Genomic DNA, 24292 nt, shown 5'->3' with positions numbered 1-24292 from the left:
ACTAGTCTAGTTATTTTCTGAGCAATTTTTTCCCAGTTTTAATTAACTGCTTGCTCATCATCTCATTTTAGCCAAGTTCGCACGTATCTCATCTTGTTATGATACCACAAAAAGGAAAAGTTCTGTACCAAGTCATGTGTTGGTGCATATTTCATTACTGTAGCCTTTGTTGTTTGCTTTGCTTATGTTATATTTTGCCATAATATTAAAATATTTCAGTTTATGAAATTGTTATATCATGTTCCGTATTGGTAACCTATAACCCTGTCATCTGTAAATATGTTCTCATTATTTCTCTGTTTATTTCCAATTATATTTGATTGTCTGATGGCCCTGATTGATGGCTTGAATATATAGCAAAGAGTAATGGTGAAAGTGGAAAGCCCTGCCCCATTCCCTTTGTAAGTAAAGCTAAATGCTTCAGACAGCTTACCGCTATACTTCACACTAACTTGAGCTGCTCTGTAGGTTGATGTTAAATATTAATGTAGTTCATGTTTGTGGAAACCCAAGTGCCTCAAGAGGGCTCATACACATCCCACCTCATTCTGTCGAATGCTTTCTCTGCATCTAACTTTATTTGTATTTATATTGTCTAATGCATCCTTTTGAAGCAGCAGACTTCTTTCAGTATTAAATGTTTGCCTATCTTTTGTAAACTCACACTGATCCAGGTCTGTTATTCTCTGCAGGTATCTTTGCCATTCTTTTTGCCAAAATTAACATGTAGTCATGCTTCAGAATCTATTTGGGTCTGTCTGAGCCTGGATCAAGGGGATTGCTTTCCTGCACAGCCTCGTGCAGAAAACTATTGTTAAAAAGTGCAAGCCAGAATTTTATCATCTCATGCTCCTTCTCCCACATTTCTATCGGAAGTCCATAACTATCAGGAGTTTTCTTTGTATTCTTGTTTCTTCTTTAATTGTCAATTTCTTTTATTTTTGACGTTAATACCTTATTTTTATTTCTGTTACCCGAGTAAGTTGTAATTGTCTCATATGTTGCCATTTCTCATGTATTAATGCCTGCTTCTACATCTTGCTCATATAGTGTACTGTAATAATTTACCATTGTATTCATAATTTACCTTGGTCCACTTCAACCCAAACAATTCTCATAGTTCCAAAGTTTAATTCTTATCCTTTCAGCCTTTGGTTGCTTCAGGCATTGAGACAGCAATCTGGTTGCCATGATGTCTTTTGTCAAAAAGCAGTTGTTTTAAAACCATTGCTCTGACTGTATTCATATTTTCAAAGTACTGTAGTATAGACTTTCTAGCTTCTTTCAGTTGTTCCTCAAAACGTTGTGTTCCACATATTCTTTTCTTTCTGTAAATCCCTTAAATTTTTAAACACTCTGGATACCTGCTGTGACTATTATTCCATATCTCATTTGTTTTCATGGTGACCCCATTTTTAATTTTCAATTTAAATCCTTTGCGGGCTCATAGGATCATAGGAAGTTACTAGGCTATTGGTCCTGAGGCCCTTGTAAGACTAGCTAGCCCATGTTTAGACAAGTCAGCACCTTCAAAGCCAGTGTCCAGCAGGGACACAGGTGGAATCCCAGGGATGTTTTTTTTTTCGGTTTCCCATCCAATTATCAAGGTTGTGCTTAAAAAGGGGTAAAGAGGTACTCTGCTTGATGTGGAGAGGGAGTCTGTTCCATAGATGAGTGGGTCTCTGGGACACAAATACTGTACTGTACTCTTAGGCTCAGATCTAATTATATTTCAGTTAAAGTGTGATCTATCCAATCATTAAACAGCTTCCTTTCCAGACAAAATATGAAAAATGTCAGTGTTATCACAGTATGCTTTTGTTTGCAGAACTTAAGTAGGCATAATTTTTGACCCATTCTGTTAGGTTGGAATCTTTCTCAACTGTACAGTCGGAAGGTCTGTCATAATTAGCTTGGTCTTTTTTGCAGTCTGTCCAAATGTTTTTCTGAAGAGTTTGTAAGGTTTTGCTTTATCCTTGTCAAGTGAAAGTAAAAAAAGTAACATTTACTTAAATGTAAATTGTATTATAAATTCAGGGGAGTCTTGTAAAGCTTCTTTCAATTATGAATATAAATGAGAGTAAAACATGTAAATATATAGCTCTGTTTATGTATGCACCTACAAAATATGTAAATACTTGTGTGTGTGTGTGTGTGTGTGTGTGTGTGTGTGTGTGTGTGTGTGTCTGTGAATGTTTTCGTGATCTGTGTTTCTGTCTTTCTACAATACACTGCTTTGGTGCTAGCAAGGCTTGAGAACTTTACTCCTCTATTTGGTTTGTAGTCAGTCATTAGTTCCAGAATTTGTCTTCTGTTTAGCTTATGGTCAGATTTCATCTTGATCCTACTTGCTGTCTTGTCATTTTTTTCTTTCATCTCTGTGGCTTTCCTTCCGTTGGTCAAGTGTTGACTAGAAGAGGTTGTAGCTTATTGAGTTTCATTTCTTCCAGTTGTCTGTTCTGAATCTTATCAATCCTCTTTAGAGACTCCTTGTCAGCATGGTTTCCGTTTGTGTGTTGGTAGCAATTTGAGTTTTTTTGGCTTTTCATTATTCACTGTGGTTGTGCGACTATGGGGTTAATATACTTAAGGGGGTATAAAGAGGTAAAGCCCCTCACATGGGGTGAGGGGAGTTATTCCCTCCAAAAAAAAGCTTTTTATATGTTTTTTTCCCGTTAAGCTTTAGCCACATTCTTTCATCTTGTTGAGTTTGTCAAGAAGACATTGTGGAATGACATCTGTTTATTGAATCTTGCCTGCAGCTGCTGCCATGACACCGGTTAGGTAACTTACCATCCCATGTAATAAATAATGAATATGTTTAGTAAACCTCTTAATGTGCCATGTTATACTTACACACATACAGGAGTTTATGTATTGTATGTATGATTGCACTGTATTTTATGCATATCTTAGCTTGCATTTTGTATTTTTATATTTTTCTCTATGTACTCTGAATGCAGATAGGGTAAGATTAAAATATCCTATCTTACCATTATGCTCCGAATTTTACTACGTACTCAGTTTTTATATAGTATTGTAGATTGAAAGGTTGTGATGTATTGTCTGCTCCTGGAGCTTGAGTTGTAGCTGAAAAGGGTTAATAGACCAGTCCACTTCGCAGGTGAACAAATAGTAAATAAGAAATAATCATCATCCATCTCTGGATTGTAAATGAAACTCATGTAACCCTTTCAGATATACTAATTACTTCTGTTTTTACATTTTGTATAGCTGTGGTGTTCTGAGTTCTGTAGACTCAGTTGGCTCCATGGTGTTTAGTACTTTTGACTTCTGTCTTTGAGATAGATCACATCTACAGCATTCACTATCCTACTGATCTATTCTGTTTTATTAAATAAGTAAGTAAATAATTTCTTCAGTGATGTGAGCAGGATCATTGTTTTGATGCCATGGACAGTTTTACCAGTTCATTAAAAATATATTGTGCAGCTGAATATGGTTTTCTTTCAGTCAAATTGCTTCTTTACTTCTTAACCCATTTCACAAGTAATAGCCTAATCTTATCTCCTGGTCAGGAGAAACTATTTTCATAGCAAAGAGACAGACATTCTTCAAAGGAAAGAGAGTCCAGGACTTACAACTCATGAAGAAATGAATAAGGTTTTAGAAAACTTGTATATATAAATGTACTGGTACTTAAATAGTTTTTTAAGTGCATTCTGTGTGCTGCACAAGTTTATACAAAGCCTTGCTGGCTGCTGTAACTTCTTTCATGTTAGTTGATTTTAATTCATTCGGAATATTTTCGCACTGCATTTGGAGTACTTCATCCCATGGCCTCTGCATTTTTAACTTTTGCTGTGCAGGAGTGCTAGACTTGTTAAAAGTGATTTTCTTTGTCTTTACTAACAGTAAGTCTTGTTCATTAATGTCTTTATTTCAGCATCTGGTAGCAGCATTAAAGCTACTTGCCAAGGCTTTGACTGAACACAATATTTTTGCTTTTGTTTGCACTAAACAAATGTTTGTCTGAACTTTCATATAAACTGTATTATTATTTTGCTGTGATGCTGCGAAAAGCAGTGTAGTTTCCCTGAAACAGTTCTCTTGCAATTCCTGCATCAGTGCAGATAAATAAAAGGAATAAATAACTAATAAAGGCATTACTGCCATCACGCCTGTATTATAGAATGGTTTCACATAAAGCATGTGTTTGTATGAGGTACTGATTTAGTACCATATATTGATGCTGTGCACACCCGAGTTGTTTAAAGGGGGCTGTGTCTTGTGAAGTTTGGTATAAGGGTTGTGTTACAAAATGTTAAGAAACAGACAAGGTTGTAGCAAGCCATGCTTTAACCTGTATGGGACCCAGATTAAAACTCTGCTGAATGTTTTGCAGATTAAAGCTTGCCAACCAGTAGTGTAAGTCAGCAAAAAAATAAAAAAAACGTCTCTGTCCAAGATTCTTTGTTTATCTAGTAAAGAATTATTAGTGTAAGCATACTATCACAGGTGATTTGTTTTTTTTTCCAGAAGCAGTATTAAAATTGTTTTTTTTAAATGTTGTAGTGCAGATATTTTCTAAATGAGTACAGGATGTACACTGTGTTTTGTTATATTTTTTTTATATCCCATTCCATGACCATAATGCTCGTTTTCTCTTTTACCTCATTTGTCCCCCCCCCCCCAAACAGAAGTGCCTAAATCCACCAGTAAGTGTGAAAGGCAAGAGTCAGGGATCTCACCCGTAACCCTTGTTAAGGTCAGAGGTTTGCATGTATTCTAACATTCTTGCCAATAACAACATGAGGAATTTACTACAAAAGCAGGCACTTCACTGCTGACTGTGTGTTGCTAGTTGTATGCTGTTCACATTCAAGCCATGGTGGCTGTCTCTGTCCTTTGTGCTGTTCGGCTGCTGTAGCTATCCTCTGCACCGTGTCTCTTTTGCAACAATTGGAGCTGCTTCCCACCTGCTTATGGGAGGTGATATGACTTCAACCTGGCACCCCCCCCCCCCCTGCTTCATAAGATGGATTCTGCAATGTCTTGGCCTCCTTACTGAAAGCAAGTTATTAGGGCTGCATTCTAGCATTCATCCTTTATTTTTGTTGTATTTGTGTAAATATGTGTCCTAATTATCATTAATAGTTTTTATTTGTGTGTGTGTGTGTGTGTGTGTGTGTGTGTGTGTGTGTGTGTGTGTGTGTGTATATATATATATATATATATATGTATATGTATATATATATATATATATATATATATATATATATATATATGTATGCATTCATTTAACATGTCATTCTCTTATTTAGTTAATTTTAATTCTTCTGTTGCACATTTGTGTTCATTTTTGTCTCTGAAGGTTAAAAGATAGGTAGGCATTACGTCTGACTTTAGGCCATTCAAAGACATGATACCTAATTGTATGCACAAACTCTCCAATGCTTGCAACGTTCTACAGATTTTATATAATCTTGTATTTTTAGCCTTGAGTACTAAGAAGCTACAGACCCCCAACCATGACTCAGGACTCTCACTCCACCTGTCTGGACTTAATTGAATCTGTCAAGATTCAACCCTCTACCCATATCCTGGGTGACTTTAACTAGCCACCCATAGAGTGGAAGACCTATTCTATCCCAAACATGAATGCCCAGAGATTCCTTGACTTCAGCAGTGCCAATGCATTGGATCAGCTGGTTGACACCCCTACGAGAGGTGAAAATATCCTGGACCTGGTCCTAACCAACATGAGTAGCCACTGTAGCACTCCTACACTGTCATCCTCCTTGGTAAGATCCGACCATAAAGCGATCACATTTGAAGTCACCATCTCCCCTGATCCCCCCCCCCCTTTGTCAGTGTCAAAACAAAAACATTTTTCCAAAGCTGACTACTATCTCCTCAGAGCAGGTATAAGCAGCTTCACAGCCACCATCCCTTCAGTTGGAACTAGCACTAATGTCCAAGCCTACACAAAAAAACCATATCAGCACGTACATAGCTGTATGGACTGAGCAATACCTGACGGGACCAAATCATCTTCCTCAAGGAAGAGTAAACCTGTCTGGTGGACAGCAGCAATAAACAAACTCTATAATAGAAGGAAAAATTTCAGTCCTGGGCCAAGAAGGACCAGGTGCCAAGTTGGAAGTAATCTCTCCTTTGTCTGAACAAGCAAATAAGGTCACTGGTGAAATCCTCTAAGGCTAACTTCGAGTCCAGATTGGCCATATCCACCAAGGACAATCACAAGGCCTTCTTCACACATGTCTGCAATCTCAAAGGTGAAATCCTCTAAGGCTAATTTCGAGTCCAAATTGGCCATGTCCACCAAGGACAATCACAAGGCCTTCTTCACATATGTCTACAATCTCAAAGGTAACACCCAAATCTGGTCTTAACTGGTGGTCAATAATACCACATACACAAACACCATAGATATAGCCAACCTGCTGATAGACAGGTTCAGTGAAAACTTCACCCCCTGGTCCCCCCATCAGTAAACCAGAACATCCCCAGCACCTGCCCCCCTTCCCTCATCATCAGGGAGCAGGTTCTTAATGCCCTGTCGAAGGCAAAAAATACAGCCTCCATGGGACCCGATAACATCCCCGGCTGTATTCTACATGAACTCGGGCACGAGCTCTCAGCTCCATTAGACACCCCATTCAACCAAAGCCTCAGCACTGGCTTCATCCAAGCTGAATGGAGGATAGCCACTGCCATCCTTCTACACAAAGGTGGAGCATCTACTGACCCAGGCAGTTATGGGCCCATCAGCCTAACTAGCCTGATCTGCAAGGCCATGAAATGCATTATCATGGACCTTATAAACAAGGACATTGACAACCTCCAAATACTCAACCCCACACAGTTTGGTTTTGTCAAAGGGAGATCATGCCTATTGAACCTGGTCAACTTCTTTGAAACAGTCACCAAAGCCATGGACAAGGGGAAGATGGTGCACACTGCCTACCTTGACCAGCCAAAGCCTTTGACACTATTCCCCACTCAGGCATAATAGATATACTCCCCAGCTAGACATCAACCTATATGTTACCAGATGGGTAGCTAACTGGCTCACTGATAGAACCCACTCAGTCAAAGTAGGGGAAGCCACCTCTAGTAGTAGACCCGTAATGAGTGGTGTACCCCAAGGATTAGTCGTGGGGCCTCTACTGATTAGGATATACTTTTCTGAGGTTCAAGCCAAAGCCAGTAGTCTGTGGCTGACCATGTTTGCAGATGACTGCAAACTGGGTGCTGTCTTAAATTCCCCTAGTGATGTGAACATCCTCCAAGAGGGCCTTACCCAAACAATTGACTGGTGCCAGAAGCATGGCCTCAAACTGAATGCCAAGAAATGCATCATTATCCCCTTTGGGGAAAATGTCATCCCCACTAATTATCACATTAATAACAATGTACTAAGCATGCAATCAGTCATGAGGGACTTGGGCACCCAGGTTGATAGCCTGCTCAGATGTGACTTCTGTCTGGCATACAAGGCCATTACAGACCCAGCTTTGATGGAGTTGCTGCATATCTGTAAGACAAACTCCACTTGCACAACTGGCAAGCAAGGCCTTAACCTGGTCTGTGACATTAATAGAACTTGTTGGTGGGATAGATTTGTGTCTCAAAGACTCTCTCGTCTGTGGAATAGACTCCCTCTCCATGTCAAGCAGACTACCTCTATAGCCCTCTTTAAGAGGAACCAGGACGACTGGATGGGAAACAGAAAATATACCCCTGGGATCCCACCTGTTTCCCTGCTGGACAGGGGAAACAGGTGCTGATGTTGAGGGAACATGGGTGAAATTCTTGGCTAGGCTTATAAGGGTTTCCAGGCCAATAGCCTAGTATTATCCTATGAACCTGTAAGCCTATGAATGTATTTTTTTATAATGTTCAATTTTTTTGTGTTTTTGTATGAAATACTAGGAATATATTTTCTGTAATCTTGCCACCAGTTTACTTACCTTGTTAAGAAACTGAAGTAAATAAAATCCTTCTGTGTCACTTAGCCAGAATGAACTTATTTGTTTGACCTACTTGTGGTGGTGTATACCATAACTGGTAACTTTTTTGAATTTTTTTATTTTTAGAAAACAAACATCTGCTATCTGTCATTTCCAGACTCCAACTCAGGTAATTCAGCATTGTGCATGACTTTGCTATAAATGTTTGCTGGAAAAGTGTTCAACTGTACTTTTTTTAGCATTTCAAAGTGCATGTGCACATATGTACTGTGTATCCTATCTGTCAGGTTCAAATTGGAGAAGCTTTATTTATTCAATTGTATTTGATTACTAGGAAAGTCTGACTGGCAAAAGACCTTTTTCAACAGATGCCTGAGAAGAAAAGCTTCTCATAATTACAATATATTGAATAGATCAGTAAAGAAATTACAGTACCTAATCCATAATTCCTATATACATGACATAGTTTGGAAATAAGTAGTAACAGTTCAGTGCAGTGCAGTACATGACATAGTTTGGAAATAAGTATTTACAAGATAGTATGTAGTCCATGACAGTTTCGGCTGTCTTTGGGGTACTGGTAGAACATGTCCAAGTATAGATGACATACAGTGGTAGATGATGTCCTTACATTTCACTGTTGCAGTATTCATTACAATATTCATTACAATTGGAAACACTTGCCAAGGGTGGCCGGACGTCCAGCCAGTATACCAAAGTCTTTAGGTTGCTTTAAGGTATGCCGCGTGTCACATGTATGTTCCTTGTGTAGTGCAGGGCATAAAGTTGACATCTGGACATACCCTCCTCAGAACTTTTTTGCCTCCAGTCCGAATGCCATCTTTTAATAGTCTGTTTGAACTCCCGTTCTGTTGCTAGTTCACCAAGCCATTACAGATAAGTGCTCCGTTGGAGGTTTCGTTATCTTATCTTTCTTCAGCTGTATTGTTTCTTATGGAGTTTCATGTCATCCAAGAAAGGAAATGCCAGTGTGGGAGACAGATTCCCCATAAAGACCATCATGAACAGTGTCTGTTTTGCCTTGGCGCTTCACACGACCATACATCCTGTTCTGTCTGTCAGGTCTTTGTTCCCAAAACCCATCATAGTAGGCTTTCTTCTTTGGCACTTTATCTTGAGAATCAACGTCTTAAGCTTCTTGCTAAATCAAGATGGAGGGAACTTACTGCTCCATCTGGGAAAATGAACGCCAATAAACCTAGGCCAGAATATTCTGCTGTTTAGCCTTCGCTGGACATCTCTCCTGAGGGGTGATAGGTTGGAGGTTCGCCCAGCTTCATCATTGTATTCTTCTGCTGTGACTGGGTTGGAGGCCGGTGGGGATCTGACTTTAGGCACGTCGGAAGAGGCATTGCAGACAGTCACTTTGGACTTTCAGGGTAAACCACAGCTGATTATTTCTGAGGAGCTTAGGGATATTCCCCAAATTTTAGTCAGAGAAGAAGTCCCAACTGCAGTTATTGAATGCCATCCAGGTCGGAGCCTTCCACATTTTTTAAGGTGGACATCCCTTTATAGAAAAAGCAGAAGACTAAACATAAGGATCCACAAAGTGAATGGCAGTCATTCACTCTGGAGTTCGTTAGTGCTTTGATGGCTTTAAAACCTTCTCGGGGAGTTTCTGTTCCAGCCCCCCTTTGTCCTGTACCCCCCTTAAGGGACTCAGATATAGGATTCCTCTGAGGAGGAGGCAGATTCAGATGAGAAATCCCTTGCTTACTCTTCCCAGACTCCTTTGGACTGTGGATCAGAGGAAGAGGAATCTACCAGTCCTGATACTCACTTTTAAAGAGATTTCTTATGGGGACGCTCTCATTAGGATGATGGATATCTTTAAATGGGATTGTGCTCAAGTTTCTGAGATATAAAAAGGTATTATGAGCTACTGCAGATGGATTCTCCAAGACTTCTATCCTTCTTGTTTTGGCTGCTTTGTTGGATGCCTTTTCTAATGCTTTTAAAGCTCCAGATTCCCAGCCCCTTGCCCTCAATAAACATGATAGGTTGTATATAGTACCTGAGGACTGTAAGTTCTTGCACAGTTGTCCTTCTGCTGACCCCTCGTTGGTGTCAGTAGCTTCTGACAAACTTTCTCAATTGCTTCCTTCTCCTAAGTTACTGCTTTCTGATAAAGATAGCAAAGCTATGGACAGACTAGGCAAGAAGGGTCTATACCTCTGCTACCTTGGCTTTTAGGGCTGTTAATTATCAGACCCATATGTCCAGGTACTTGATGGCTGTGCTTTCTCAGACTTGTCAGGTGATTTCTGATCTTCCAGACTCTGAAGGTAAAACGTCTGCCTTTTCCCTTTTAAGGACTTCCTCCCAGGTGACTCATCATTCCATCAAGGTTAGTTATGATTAAACAGATGCTTCTTCTAGGGCTGCTGCTTTTGGGTCAGTAACGAGGAGGTATTCTTGGCTATGGCCTCAACCTTTGCCTGATGATATTAAGGCTAAAGTTGATGGATGCCTCTCTAGATAATAAAAACATGTTTGATGAAGCTGCTGCTGCTGATTTGTTTAATTCCCTTCAGGATAAAGGGAAGGTTTTACAGGAACTTAAACATGTTTGTCTCTCCTATGCCTAACTTTCAGATAAACTATCCCAATAAGCCAGCCTTTGTTTGCAGGTAATCTCTCTTTCCTACGGGTAAAAAGGGTGTCAAGCAGGCTACTCCTGTCAAGGCTACTCAAACGCCTGTGCCTCAGAAGTCTCCTTTTCCTGATAAACCAGGTGCTGTGTGACTATTCTCTTCTTCTCAGAAGTCTCCTTTTCCTGATAAACCAGGTACTGTGTGACTATTCTCTTCTTCCCAGTGACTTTCCTCTTTCTCTTCACCTCTCTGCCCCCCTCTCTCTTCCTGTTTGGCTAAAGATTTCTCAGGATTCCTGGGTTCTTCTCATTATCTGCCAGGGGTATTTCATGGTCTGGAAATCTCTTCCCTGATTTATGGGAATTCCTCAGCCCTCTCAGGAACAGCTGACCTTCTTTAAAGGGTGCTTTGAGACCTTTGACTCAGGGTATTATTCAGGAGGTATCTGTAGCCAAAAGGGGGAGGGGGTTTACTCCAGGTTGTTTCTAGTGCTCAGGAAAGAGGGTAACTGAAGACCAGTTCTAGACCTCTCTCATCTAAACACTTTCCCTCTCAGGAGCTGTTCACAGATGCTTCAGTTATGGGATGGGGAGCAGCATTTTGGCTCCCTGAAAGTGAAGGGTGTTTGGTGTCCTGTTCAACAGGAAGAGCACATCAATGTCAAACAGATGAGAGCTCTTTTGCTGGCTCTTCAGGATTTTCATCCTCTTGTTTTGAATGTTGTCCCTTCAGACTTTGTTCCCTGTTTTGCTTCCTCAAGCTTATCTGTTGTCTCTGGATCTCAAGAATGCTTATCTCCATATCCCTATTCATCCCTTTTTCAGTATGTTTTATGTTTCTCTGTTGCTTCCGGGCATTTTCAGTTCTCTCCTGTGCCCTTTGGCCTTTCTACTGCTCAGAGGGTAGTCACCAAATGCCTTGCTCCTTCAGGCAAGGCTTTGGGGATCCAAGTCTTTCCTTACTTGCACGACCTCCTTTTCAGGTATGCACTCCAGAGATCTTCCTGCAACATCTTCATTTTGCCATTTCCCTTCTGCAAAACCTGGGGTTCGCAATAAAGTTCAAAAATCTTTTCTGACTCCTCCTTAGGACCATGTTGTTCTGGGGTGCAGGATCCAGACTGTGTCTGTACTGGTATCCCTCTCTCCTCCAAAGGCCTTAACACTCGCTTCCTTTCTTCAAACCTTCTTCCTCTGGTGTCTGTAACAGCCATGGAATTTGTGAGAGCTCTGGGGTTCATGGCCATCCACCATTCCTATGTTCCCTCTGGCCAAACTCCACATGAGAAATTTTCAGTGGTTTTTGAAGTCAGCTTGGCTTTAACATGCACATCCCCTCAAATTTGTAGTTCCTCTTCTCCCTTGTCTCAAGAAGGAACTTCAGTGGTGGATTCAGCAATTGTCTCTAAATCCAGGGCTTCCTTTTTATCCTCCTCTTCCCTCTCAGGAGCTGTTCACAGATGCTTCAGATGTGGGATGGGGAGCAGCATTTGGTTCCCTGAAAGTGAAGGGTGTTTGGTCTCCTCTTCAACAGAAAGAGCACATTGGTGTCAGAGATGAGAGCTCTTTTGCTGGCTGTTCAGGATTTTCATCCTCTCTTCTCCCTGGGACCCCTCAAGGTGTTTACAGACAATATCGCAGTGATGTGGTATATAAACAAAGGGGGGAGCAAGATCTTATCTTCTTTGTCAGTTGGCATTCCTAGTGTGGGAGCTTGCTATCCAGTATCAAGTGACTCTTCAGGCAGTTTACATTCCCTCAGGTCAAAATATTGTGGCAAACACTCTGAGTAGGTCCTTAACTCAATCCCATGAATGGTTGCTTCACAGGGATGTGTTTCTGGACATTGTCCACTAGTGGAGTACTCCTCAAATGGATATTTTTGCCTCCCCGCTGAACAAACAACAGCTTCTCTTTTGTGCCAGAGTCTCAGGTCCACTGGTTTGAAAGGTGGATGCCCTGTCTTTTTCTTGGAAGAAGATGTTTCTTTACATTTTCCCTTCCCCCTTATTCCAAAAGTCCTGTTCAGAATTCAACAGGATGCTCCTAAATTCTTGTTGGTTGACTACTTTTTGGCCAAAACAGCATTGGTTTTGTCTTCTATATTTAGCCAAGGGCAATCATCACAAGTTACCTCACAGGGTGGACTGACTTACACAAAATAAGGGATCTCTCATCCATCACGACCTGTCCACTCTTCAGCTGACACTGCGGGTGATAAGACTTTGATTCTACATAGACACCTTTTTTTCTGAGGATGTGCTTAGGGTCCTGCAGGAGACTGCTAGGAAATCCTACTTATCCAGATGGAAGAGGTTTTCTGTTTTGTAACCTGGATCCACTTTCTGTGGCTGTTCCTGCCAGTGAGAAGGTGCTGCACACATTGGATGTGCATAGACAACTCTGATTTTATTTGGATAATACTAAGACTTTTCCTAAGTCTGATCAGCTCTTTGTTTCCTTTCATCCTAGATCCTTAGGATTGGCTGTGCCCAAGCAAACCATTTCTTCTTGGATTTCTAAAGGCATTTATTTGCGTTATTCCATGGTAAGAACCTTCCTTCTTCTGTCAAGGCTCATTAAGTTGTGGCTTTTTCTGGTGGTGTTTTTTTCCCCCCAAGAGTTTGGATGCTAAATCTATTTTTGAGGCGGCTACCTGGACTTCTGTGCATACATTTACCAAGCACTACAGGTTGGATGAATTTCCGCAGCTAGAGCTGTTTTTTCTGGGACCATCCTTCATGGCTTCCTGGAGAGCTCTGCTGGTTCTTCCTCCTCCTGTCCTTCCCGAGCTTTGGCACTCTCCCTATTGTAATGAATGCTGCAATGTTGAAATGGAAGGATATAGGACATTTGTGTAAAGTCTTACCATAACTATAGATGTTCTCTTCACCACAGGTACAGGCAACTATGATTCTTCCTTATTCTGGAAATAGCCAGGGACAATTACCACAAGTTTCCTCACAGACAGATCTACTCACATAAGAACAGGGGTGTTTGTTACACCCCATCATCAGTCATCTTCATTTGACTGCCTGGATAGTAAGGTCTTAATTACTTTTAGACACCTGTTTTCTGAGGACATGCAGGAGATACTAATAGAGACAAGAAAGCCTGCTACTGGAAAGTCATATATTAGCAAATGGAAAAGGTTTTCTAGTTGGTCCCAACAACATAACCAGCACCCATTCAGGTTAGTTGTCTGGTTTTACAATATCTGTGTGAGTTACTATCTTATGGCCTTTCTTATTCCTCTGTTAAGGCTCATTTATCATCCATTTCAGCATGTGTGCCCATGGATCCTCCTCTTTCAGTGCAATCTTATGTCAAAATGCTCTTAAAAGAGGTTTTGCATAAGAGGCTAAAAACCAGTGGCCCCTTTGGATCTTAATTTTGGGTTAGAAAAGCTAGCAGTTGCTCTATTTTATCCTGCTAATTTGGGTGACTTGGGTTGTTTTACATGGAAGAAGAGTATCTTAGTTGCAAGCTCTTATGGTGAGTCAGTCCTACCTCTTTTTCCACAGGGACAAGGTTTCTTGAGAACTAATCCTTCTTTTATGCCTAAAGTGGTATCCAATATTAATTTAAGCCAGACTAGCCATCTCCCTGTTTTCTTTTCTGAACTTAAAAATGAGGGAGAAAGGATACCTCGTACCTTGGATGTCCACGTAGATCTCAGGCAGTACCTTGACAGAACTAAAGCTCTCAGATCTTCAGATTAATTTTCATTTGTTCTGAAGGTAAGAGTGGACAACCTCTGTCAAAATAGCCCACTCCACCAAGGCCTTGCCTTCATTTATGGCTTTTTGGAAAGGACTGGATTCTCCTTGTTTCTCTCTGCACATTTTTACCAAGCACTATGAGCTTGATTCTTTCTCGAGGTCTAGATCAGGCTTTGCTAGGACCATTCTCCAGGGGCTCCTGTACCCTTTACTTTCTACCTTCCAAGTATAGTTAGCTATGGTAATCTACTCCTGTAGCTAAGGGTAATGTAGCAGTGATCAATATAAAGAACATACATAGTACAGTTGTGCAAGCTGACCTTACTGTAACAGTTAATGTTTAAATGATCACTGTTGCAGTAGCCCCTCCCTCTGTCCACCCCCTTATTTTTTTGGTGTATCCCTGCCCTAGAATAAAAAAACATTTTTTTTTTGTTACTAGCATTGTCCTTGCAGGGCTCGGCCTCACTCCCTTTGCTGGCAGGAAAACTCTGAATGGGTTGTTGTCCAGACTTGTCTTTTATTCAGCTCAGCTTGAGCTGCTTGACAGTTCAGGCATGTGGAAGGTGCCCCGAAGATTAGGAAGCTAGCCAGCTGTTATATCCTTGACAGGATATAACCCATATAGCTAAGAATACTTGCAGCAGTGTTTATTTGAACATCTACTGTTATGGTAAGTTCAGCTTAACAACTGTTATGTTATAAAAGTAGATTGCTAAATGCTGCTTACTCAAAATGGTGACTTTTTTTGTACATACCTCTCAACCTGGAAACATCAAAAATCTGTACAATGCACATGAAAAATAGGTACAAATCTGTATGCTGATTAACGTAAAATTTGCATACATAATTAAGTAACCCCGCCCATTCCAACATAATTGTGGGATACCAATTTTCAAACACAAACTGAAGAACAGCAGCCATTCCAATGTCCCATTACCTGGCGATTTCACCTCATTTAGCACAAACCAAGTTCTATGAAGGTGGGGGATGCACGGCCCAAACCAAATATCCAGAAAAACAGACAGGCCAGCAGAAAAAGCAGGAATGATGCAGAGTCAAAAATACAATATATAAAGGTTTATTTGTAAACCCAAATAACCACAGACCGGTTTCGGCAGAATATGCCTTCATCAGTGTGTTACAGACGGATAAACAGAGGATGAAAAATACATATGCATATATATATTATGAATTGACCAATTAGCATAAAAACTGCCCTGTCATTCATTAATATTCATGAATAAGAATAGGGACACCAAAAACAGTGCAATTCAAAATGAATGTTACTAGTAATGATAATTTCAAAAAATAAATGCAAAACAGTATACATATTTAGATAGACCAGTTATGCTAAAATATGTATGGAACATATTAATAACATGAGAATATATTATAACAGGACAATATATTATAAATATAGCAAATAATAGAATGAATTTGATAACCACCCTGATGTAGTCAAAGCAAAGTGCGCAGAAATATGCAGAGTGCAAAATACAGGGGAAATATTCAATATCCTGCTGTACTAGGTTAGCAAAATATCTGATAAACATATATCATCATGATAAAAAAGAACATTATAAAAATATATGTATTATGGAACCAATTGGTATATGAAGTAAGAAACATACACTAAAGTGAATGAAGTAAGAAACTTACACTGGCTTACAAGAAGTAAAGTGATACCTGAGTAACGATGTTCATAGGTATATATAGTCATGATAAGTCGGCATATGAATGTTGGTATGTTCACATGATAGGATATGTAGTGGACAACTGTGACATAAGAAAAGTTATGGAAATCAAGGTAAAAAATTATCATTGAGTCCTGGACTGAAAATAACTCCCAAAGTAATGATCCAATATTTCTCCTTCTGATTTAGAATGCCATGCCGGCCTTGTTTATTGCTACGATCACCCACAATTCGATCAATAATCATAAACGTAAATAGTGCTTGTGGATGTTGGAGGAGGTGTTGGTACATAGCATTGGTGGTCCTTTTGTTTTTGATGTCACTGCGATGTTCGTTAATCCTGCTTCTAAGTTGTCTGGAGGTTTGACCCACATTGAAGGCACCACAGTGACAGGTAGCTAAATATATAACCCAGTCACTACTGCAATTGCCAAATACCTTGCATTCAAACACCTTGCTGGTGTTCCTGCTGGAGAACTGTTTGGATTTGGTAATCTGTTGACATGATCCACAATGACCACATGGGTGTGTGCCCAAGTGTTCATGTCCCGTGAGGGTTAACTGTTTGTGAATAGCCCCACCACTGCCTGTATGTTTGTAGTGAGAGAGGTGTGATCCTAACGTTTTACCCCTTTTGTATGAAAACTTGCATTCCTCGCCTAGAAGGGATCTGAGCTGGTCATTGGTGAGCAGAATATTCCAATGTCTTTTGATAGTATCACGGATGACATTATAATTCCTACCATAGGTAGTGATAAACCTAATGGTAGGTTGTGCAGTGTCAGTAGGTGGATTCTTGTAATCCAATAATTCCGTTCTCTCCATGTTCTTGGCTCGATTTCTCGCCAGATTGATGTCAACATAACGATATCCCCTGTTCATAAATCTGCAGAGATCTGTACTGGCCATATGATGATCCTCCTGATTGGAGCAAAGACGTTTCATACGCATAAACTGTGATACAGGGATGTTTCTGATGGTGTGGCGTGGGTGCATGCTATAAGCGTGTAAGATAGTGTTATATTGGGGATATTTGCGAAAGACCTTCGTGGACACCGTATTGTCCAGGTTTCAGTAGACAGTCACATCCAGAAAGTTGATGGTTTGTTTGTCATAGGTAAGAGAAAATTCCAATCCCCAGATGTTACCATTAAGATATTCCACAAATTCATGTAGATATGCCACATCCGCACGCCACACCATCCAGCAATCATCCAAGTATCGGCGCCAAATATCCATTTCCACCAGGTATAGATTGTGGGACATATCATAGATCATGCACTCTTCAAAATATGCCATGAATAAATCCGCATATATGGGAGCAAAGGATGCTCCCATGGCAGTACCCTGAAGCTGCCAGTAGCATTCCCCTCGGAAATAAAAGACGTTCTTGTCGAGTACATGTTCAGATAAGCAAATCAACAATGTGTTGAATCCTGATGTATACAAGTTGGCCCTGTCCAACCAGTATTGTAATGATTGTAATCCAGCCCAGTGTGGAATGCTGGTGTACAGTGCTTTGACGTCTAGTGTGCACATGAGCCAGTCGGGTTCCAACTGTGCGTTCTGAATGATCTTGAGAAACTGAGTGGTGTCTTGTAATCTAGCACTGACCAAACCCAAGAGTGGTTTAAGGTAGTGTGTTAGAAATGCTGAGAGGGGCTCAGTTAAAGATCCTATCTCTGACACAATAGGTCTTCCTGGGGGCTTAGTTAATGATTTGTGAATCTTGGGTAATAAATAAAGAATTTGTTTGCGTGGTTCAACAACTTTAAGATGGGACACACACTTTTGACTAATGATTCCCTCCTCACATGCCAAATTCAAGAATAAATCAATTTGACATTTGAAATTGGGAGTGGGATCAAAAGACATTTTCATGTAACATGTTTTATCAGACAATTGTCGGAGACCCTCCTGTATATAAGCATCCAGATCTTGAACAACTACTGCGCCTCCCTTGTCCGCTGGTAATACTGCATTTACCATAAACACTGTGTGCATACTGCTTTACTTCTGCAATGATTATTTGGATTTTATTTTTACATTTTGTAGCACAATGCGCAATCTGCTAAACAAAGCAACACTGTCTCACAATGAAAACAGACTGCATTAAAACTTCTCTGCCCTTGAAACTCACATTCATTGAAACAGCATTGAAACCCACACCACATCCAAAAAAAATGCATCTGGCCAGTGGTGGATAAAGATTACCTTTGGGCTGTTTTCAAATCATAAACCCCTTGCACACAAAACAAGAAACATACATGATTTCTTTGATGCATCTTCCTGCCTTTATTAAATTATATTCTTTGTATAATACAGCACACTTGTTAGACTTAAGTTAGAGCGCATTTTAAATTTATTGTTTGAACATTTTTCCAGTAAGCAATGAAACAAAATGCATGAACCAGTAATGCCAAAACTGCACAGTTCAGAACATTTTCATCATAAAAGTCTACTCAAAGTTCTACAGTCCACCAGTATCAGTAAATAAGCACAATCTCTGCTGAAGTAAAAGTCATCTAAATAATTCTACATTAAAGAAATCTGTAACTAATGTACTGCTAGCAAATAGCTTTATAATATATATGCCATTGTTTCATCTACATATAAAGTGCCTGTTGCCCTTGAGGAATATATTGCCTATGTTACATTAATAAAATGATAAGCTAGTAATATTGTTATAGTGTCCTTAACACTGCCATTTCCCATACACACAGAGCATCCGTGACTCAAGTGCAAAGAGAAAGCAATGCAAGGAAGGTAAATTGAGCCCAAAGTACAACATAAGCTAAGCAAGCTTCGTACTGGATGCTGTTTCTCACACTCACAGAGTGATAAGCATGTTTCTCACATTGCAATGCCGTTTCTCTTGCACATAAGGACGTTTCTCCATGTTTCTCTATGCTGCTGTAAACACACTCCTAAAGCAGGTTTCTCTCCTTAACACTGCCGTTTCCCATACTCACACACACACACACACACACACACACACACACACACACACACACACACACACACACACACACACACACAAGCAGCAGCCGTGACTCCAGCCCAAAGAGCAATGAAAGTAAATTGAGCCCCAAGAACAACATAAGCTAAGCAAGCTTCATACTGGATGCTGCTTGCACATAAGGCCATTTCTCCATGTTTCTGTCTGCTGCTGTAAACACACTCCTAAAGATAATTTCTCTCTACTGCAACAAAGAAGCTGCTAAATCAAGTTTCATACTGGATGCTGCTTGCACATAAGGTTGTTTCTCCACATTCCTCTCTGCTGCTGTAAACACACTCCTAAAGCAAGTTTCTCTCCTTAAGACTGCTGTGTTGTTTCCCATACAGACACACACTCACACACTCTCTCTCACACACACACACACACACACACACACACACACACACACACACACACACACACACACACACACACACACACACAAAAGCCACTAATTCCAAAGACAGTACCTTCTGTCTAGCTCACTCTGCAGTTAAAAGTGCATGGCTAATCCTCCTGCAACAGACGTTCAGCTTTCAGCAGTTGAAGAAATCCTGCCCGAATGGCTTAGAAAGTAAATCCTGCCCGAACGGCTGTAAATATGGCTTAAGATATCCTGTGTTGTGCGCCCAAACAGCAGTTGGCTTAGAAAGTAAATGTAAATATGCGCGGCTTAAGATATCCTGTGTTGTCAGTCCTTCAAACAGATGCGCGGCATGCTGACAGAGTGACATCGCGCACGTGATGATGTCAGCTCTGAAAGCAGGAAAATAAAAAAAAATAGATTGAAAAATCGGAAATAATGGGGTGCCACTCTGGAATCGTGGCACCCCATTATTGGGACCCCAAAACTTGGTAAAAAAACGAGTAATTTGGGACGGTTGAGAAGTCTAGTTTTGTACTCTGGGCATAAAGTTGTGTTGAAGAAGTTGAGAAGATAAATAGTAAGGAATGAGAGATATAAAAAGAAATTGTATGTTCCTTTAGAAATGTTGCATGAATGAAAATTTTGAAATTTGTCAGCTGTGTAACTGAGGTAAGTGTAAAGTGTGAGAGAGAACATAGCCAGGATTTGTTTAGATATTGTTTACATTGAATTTTAAAGCAGAAAACTGTATTTGTCTGTATTTGGTAGAGTGGAATGGCACTTCAGAATTTAGTGACGTAATCAGAGTAGAGTGAGTCTGCAGTGTTATTGCTTCATGTACTATGAATTGGAAAAGATTTTGTGCAGTAGTCTGGATACCTGACTGAGAAAATGTAGTGTTTTTTTATTTAAGACATTTTTTTTCTCTGTATATTAAGATGTGGACAGTAAGTAGTTTGTTGATGGTGCAGAGGTCCGAGCCAGTTTAGTTGATGTCCTTCATGGATGCATCTGCAGTCATAACAAATGGGTTGTCCTGTCGTCAGGCAGCCCTTCAGTCGGCCGGATTCCAAAGTCTGGGTCTGGCTTCGGCCGATGTCGCACTTCACCCGACGTCATCTCTGCTGGTCTTCGGGTATAAAAGCATCGGCCGACGCCATTTTCTTCAGTCTTTCTTGCCGCGTGGCGCCCGAAGCAGAAGCTGTTCGCAAGTGCCGGTCGGTCAGATCCAGAGATTCCTACTACCGAATACTACTTCGAAGACTTCTAAAAAGCTAAGTACCCCGTTGGGGACCTTTTCTTGCCTCAGCCGATGTCAGAAAAAGTAAACAATTGTTTAACCTGTGGGAAACAAATACCTCATAAGGATTTCCACTCTTACTGCCTACCTTGTTTAGGCCCAGACCACGACGTTGCTGCCTGTCTAGCTTGTTCATCCTTCAACCGACGAACGCTTAGACGTCGGTCGGAGTTTGCTGAACAGTTTTTCGGCTCAGATTTTGCGACATTATGCCGCCGGAACATCCGACTACCCAAACAATTAAAAGCAAAGAAAGGACCGACACTCGCGGTCCGCGGTTTCGCCGAAACCACGGATAAGCAAACGCGAGTGTCTCGGTTTCGGCGAAACCGAAAACCAGTCAATCCTCAGCCGAATCCTTGATTTCTACCGAGGCTCCTGCTACTTTAGCTGAATCGGCCTCTGAAACTTTAGCTACTACTGTGGCCTCTACTGATTTATCTGACACCATCCCTTTGGATGTTTCCACCCCAGCACGTGGTGCTGCTAGGCCTCCTGCAGCCATGTCTATCAAGGCCTTTGCCAGGGCCAAAGCAGCCAAAACTGCTAAAACAGTTCCTGCTAAGACCCTCTCACACAGACACCCTTCTAGTTCTCAAATGCTTACTCTGGCAGAGGATTTGATTTCCTTAATTAGGGGATCCCAATCACACCCAGACAGGGCCTCTCAGCCTCCAGAAAAGAGACCTAGAACAGAACCTCCCCAGCAGGAGTACTCTGATGATTCTTCGGAAGACTCAGACACTACAGACCAGCCAGAGGCTCCTTTGTCCACTTATGAAGACTCCGATGCTGATGAATCCATTCCATCGGCCTCTCCTCCAGAAGAATTCTCTTTGGGGAAACCTTACATGCCATGAGAGAGCAATTCCAATGGCAAGAACAGGATTTCTCAGACTCAAGAAAAAGGCTTAGAACTTTTCTGCACCTACCACAACATAGGCCCTTAGCTATACCTCCAGTTTTGCCTGTTGTGGATGATGCATTTAATGATGTTTGCACTGCTCCTGATTCTTTACCACCAGCCCCTGCCAAACCTGACAGATTTTACAGGGTACCCAACACTCATCACCACCTTTCAGGGCCCCACTTGCAGATCCTGAGACTATATCCCAGGGGCCTAAGGCAGTAGCTTCTACCTCTACAAAAAACCCTCTCCCTTCTGAAAGGGAAGCCAGGTCTTTAGACAGATGGGGCAAAAAAGTCTACACCTCTGCCACTCTCTCAGCTAGAGCTTTAAACTGTCAGTTTCACATGATCCAATACCAAGAGTTTATGCTTGATCAGTTGTCTAAGAAATTTTCTTCTGAAGAACCCTTAGATAAGAAATATATTTTAGAAATGGTGAATAACATACAGCAGGTTAGTAACCATTCTTTAAAATGTGGCTATGATGCACTGGAGGCTTCATTTAGATCAGCCATGACTGGCACAGTGATAAGAAGGCATGCATGGCTGAAAGAGCAGGTCCTGCCGGATCAGGTAAAAGCAAAGCTGTTGGATGCTCCTATGGATAAGGACTGTCTATTTGGTACCTCTGCTCAACAAGTAATGAAGAAAATGGAAGAGAAGGCAAAATCTGTACAAACAGTTAAGGATTTCTTACAGGTTCAGCCCCCTCGGTTTAGCAGAAATTGGCCTGCCAAAAATTGGTCCTTTCCAGATTCATCAAAGACCCAAAGAGGCAGGTATAGACGCTCTAGAGGCAGAAACCAACCCAGAGGAAGTGCCTACAGAGGAAGACAGTGGCAAGGTAATAACCAGCGAGGCACTGCCACAACCACTGCCACTGCAACAGGACAATCACAGTGACTTGGCCCTGACACCGCCTACCAGAGAGCAATTAGCAGCACCTTTAGGCGGAAAGTTAGCCTTATTTTCACAAAACTGGCACTATATCACAAAAGACAAGTGGATTTTAAAAACCATAGACCAAGGCTACAGGTTCCACTTCCACACCTTACCAGTAAAAAGAGGAATGCCAAACTTACCTCCAACTCAAAGAACAGAAGCTCAAAACCAGGTAATTCAGCTAACCAACATGAGAGCTGTGGAGAGGGTGCCAGTAAATCAACAGGGCAAAGGATTTTACTCCAGACTCTTTCTAGTCCCAAGAAAAGAAAAAACTTGGAGACCCATTCTCGATCTGTCCGTCTTAAACACATACATCATCGTTCCAAAATTCAAAATGCTGACCTTGCAGCAACATCTTCCCATGCTGGGCAAGGAGTGTTGGCTGGTGACTCTAGATCTCAAGGAGGCATACCTGCACGTCCCCATACGACCAATTTGCAGAAGATACCTCAGATTCCTTGCAGGATCAGAGCATTATCAATTCTCAGCATTGCCTTTTGGCTTATCTACTGTGCCCAGAGTATTCACAAAATGCCTGGCATCAGTAATCGCTCATTGCAGGCTACAGGGAATCCAAATCTATCCATACCTGGACGACTGCCTGCTACAAGCGGACAACCGAGACAAGCTGACAACAGATTTACAAAGGGTCATCTGCTTGCTACAAGCCCTGGGATACACAGTCAACTTAAAAAAGTCAAGGCTGATTCCATCCCAGACAAGAACCTTCTTGGGTGCAGAATTGGACACAGTAAAACAAATGGCATTCCTGACTGCAGAAAAACAAGAACAACTACCCCTTTACTTCTTGGCATTAACAAAGCAGAACAAACTAACAGCAAGAAAGGTGCTGCAGGCCTTGGGATTCATGGCATCATGCATAATCTTGATTCCTCATGCCAGACTGCATATGAGAAAGCTACAGTGGTACCTAAAAAACTTATGGTCTCAACACAGGCACAGCTTAGAAACCGAAATCCCACTAATCCCATGCCTGAAACAAGAATTCCTATGGTGGGCCCAAGCATGCCAGGCAAACATAGGCTTGCCCTTCCACAAAGGTCAAGCGAACCAGACCATCACAACGGACGCCTCAGACCTAGGCTGGGGCACACATGTTGGACAAATGCATACAAGGATTGTGGACCCCAGACCAGCTGCACCTGCACATAAACCAAAAGAAATGCTGGCAGTACAACTAGCAATCCAGAAATTCAAACCTTTCCTCAAGGAAGGCCATTTATTGATAAGGACAGACAACACCACAGTCATGTGGTACATCAACAAGCAAGGGGGCACGCATTCTTACCCCCTATGCAGAATGACTCTGGACCTTTGGAACATGGCTCTGAGCTACAACATCCAGTTACAGGCAACCTTCGTGCCAGGAAAAGAAAATACCCTAGCAGATATGTTAAGCAGAACCACCTCGGATGCTCACGAATGGATGCTGCACCCGGACATCTTCAAGACCATCACAAGAAAATGGGGAATGCCACAAATAGACCTGTTCGCATCCCCACTCAACCACCAGCTCAGGAAATTCTGCACAAGGACGTTTCACCTGCTTGCATGGAAGGTGGACTACATTTCCTTCAGTTGGAAAGGTCTGACAGCATATGCATTCCCACCTCTTCCTTTGATGCACAAAGTACTACTGAAAATCAATGAGGAACAACCAAGGATAATTCTAATAGCTCCGAATTGGCCAAGGCAACACTGGTATCCCCTGCTGAGGAGCATGTCTCAGGGGATAATGTGGTCAATCCCCCTGAT

The 24292-nt window shown here is 41.3% G+C and overlaps 1 protein-coding gene across 2 annotated transcripts in view; it reads left to right on the top strand.

Annotated features, from left to right (window-relative positions):
- The window catches only part of DENND6A (DENN domain containing 6A), a 1110795-nt gene that overhangs the window by 196887 nt on the left and 889616 nt on the right, over positions 1 to 24292 (top strand). For both annotated transcript variants that reach the window (XM_044078774.1, XM_044078775.1), the window contains exon 3: positions 8085 to 8127. In XM_044078774.1, coding sequence (XP_043934709.1) covers positions 8085 to 8127 — 43 coding nt within the window. The remainder of the gene's footprint in view (positions 1 to 8084; positions 8128 to 24292) is intronic.

Source organism: Protopterus annectens, chromosome 7.part1, assembly GCF_019279795.1.
Source record: "Protopterus annectens isolate FY-2018-M chromosome 7.part1, PAN1.0, whole genome shotgun sequence".
NCBI classification, from domain to species: Eukaryota; Metazoa; Chordata; order Ceratodontiformes; family Protopteridae; genus Protopterus; species Protopterus annectens.
The sequence above is the reverse complement of the archived record's forward strand: the minus strand, read 5'-3'. Positions and strand labels throughout refer to the sequence as shown.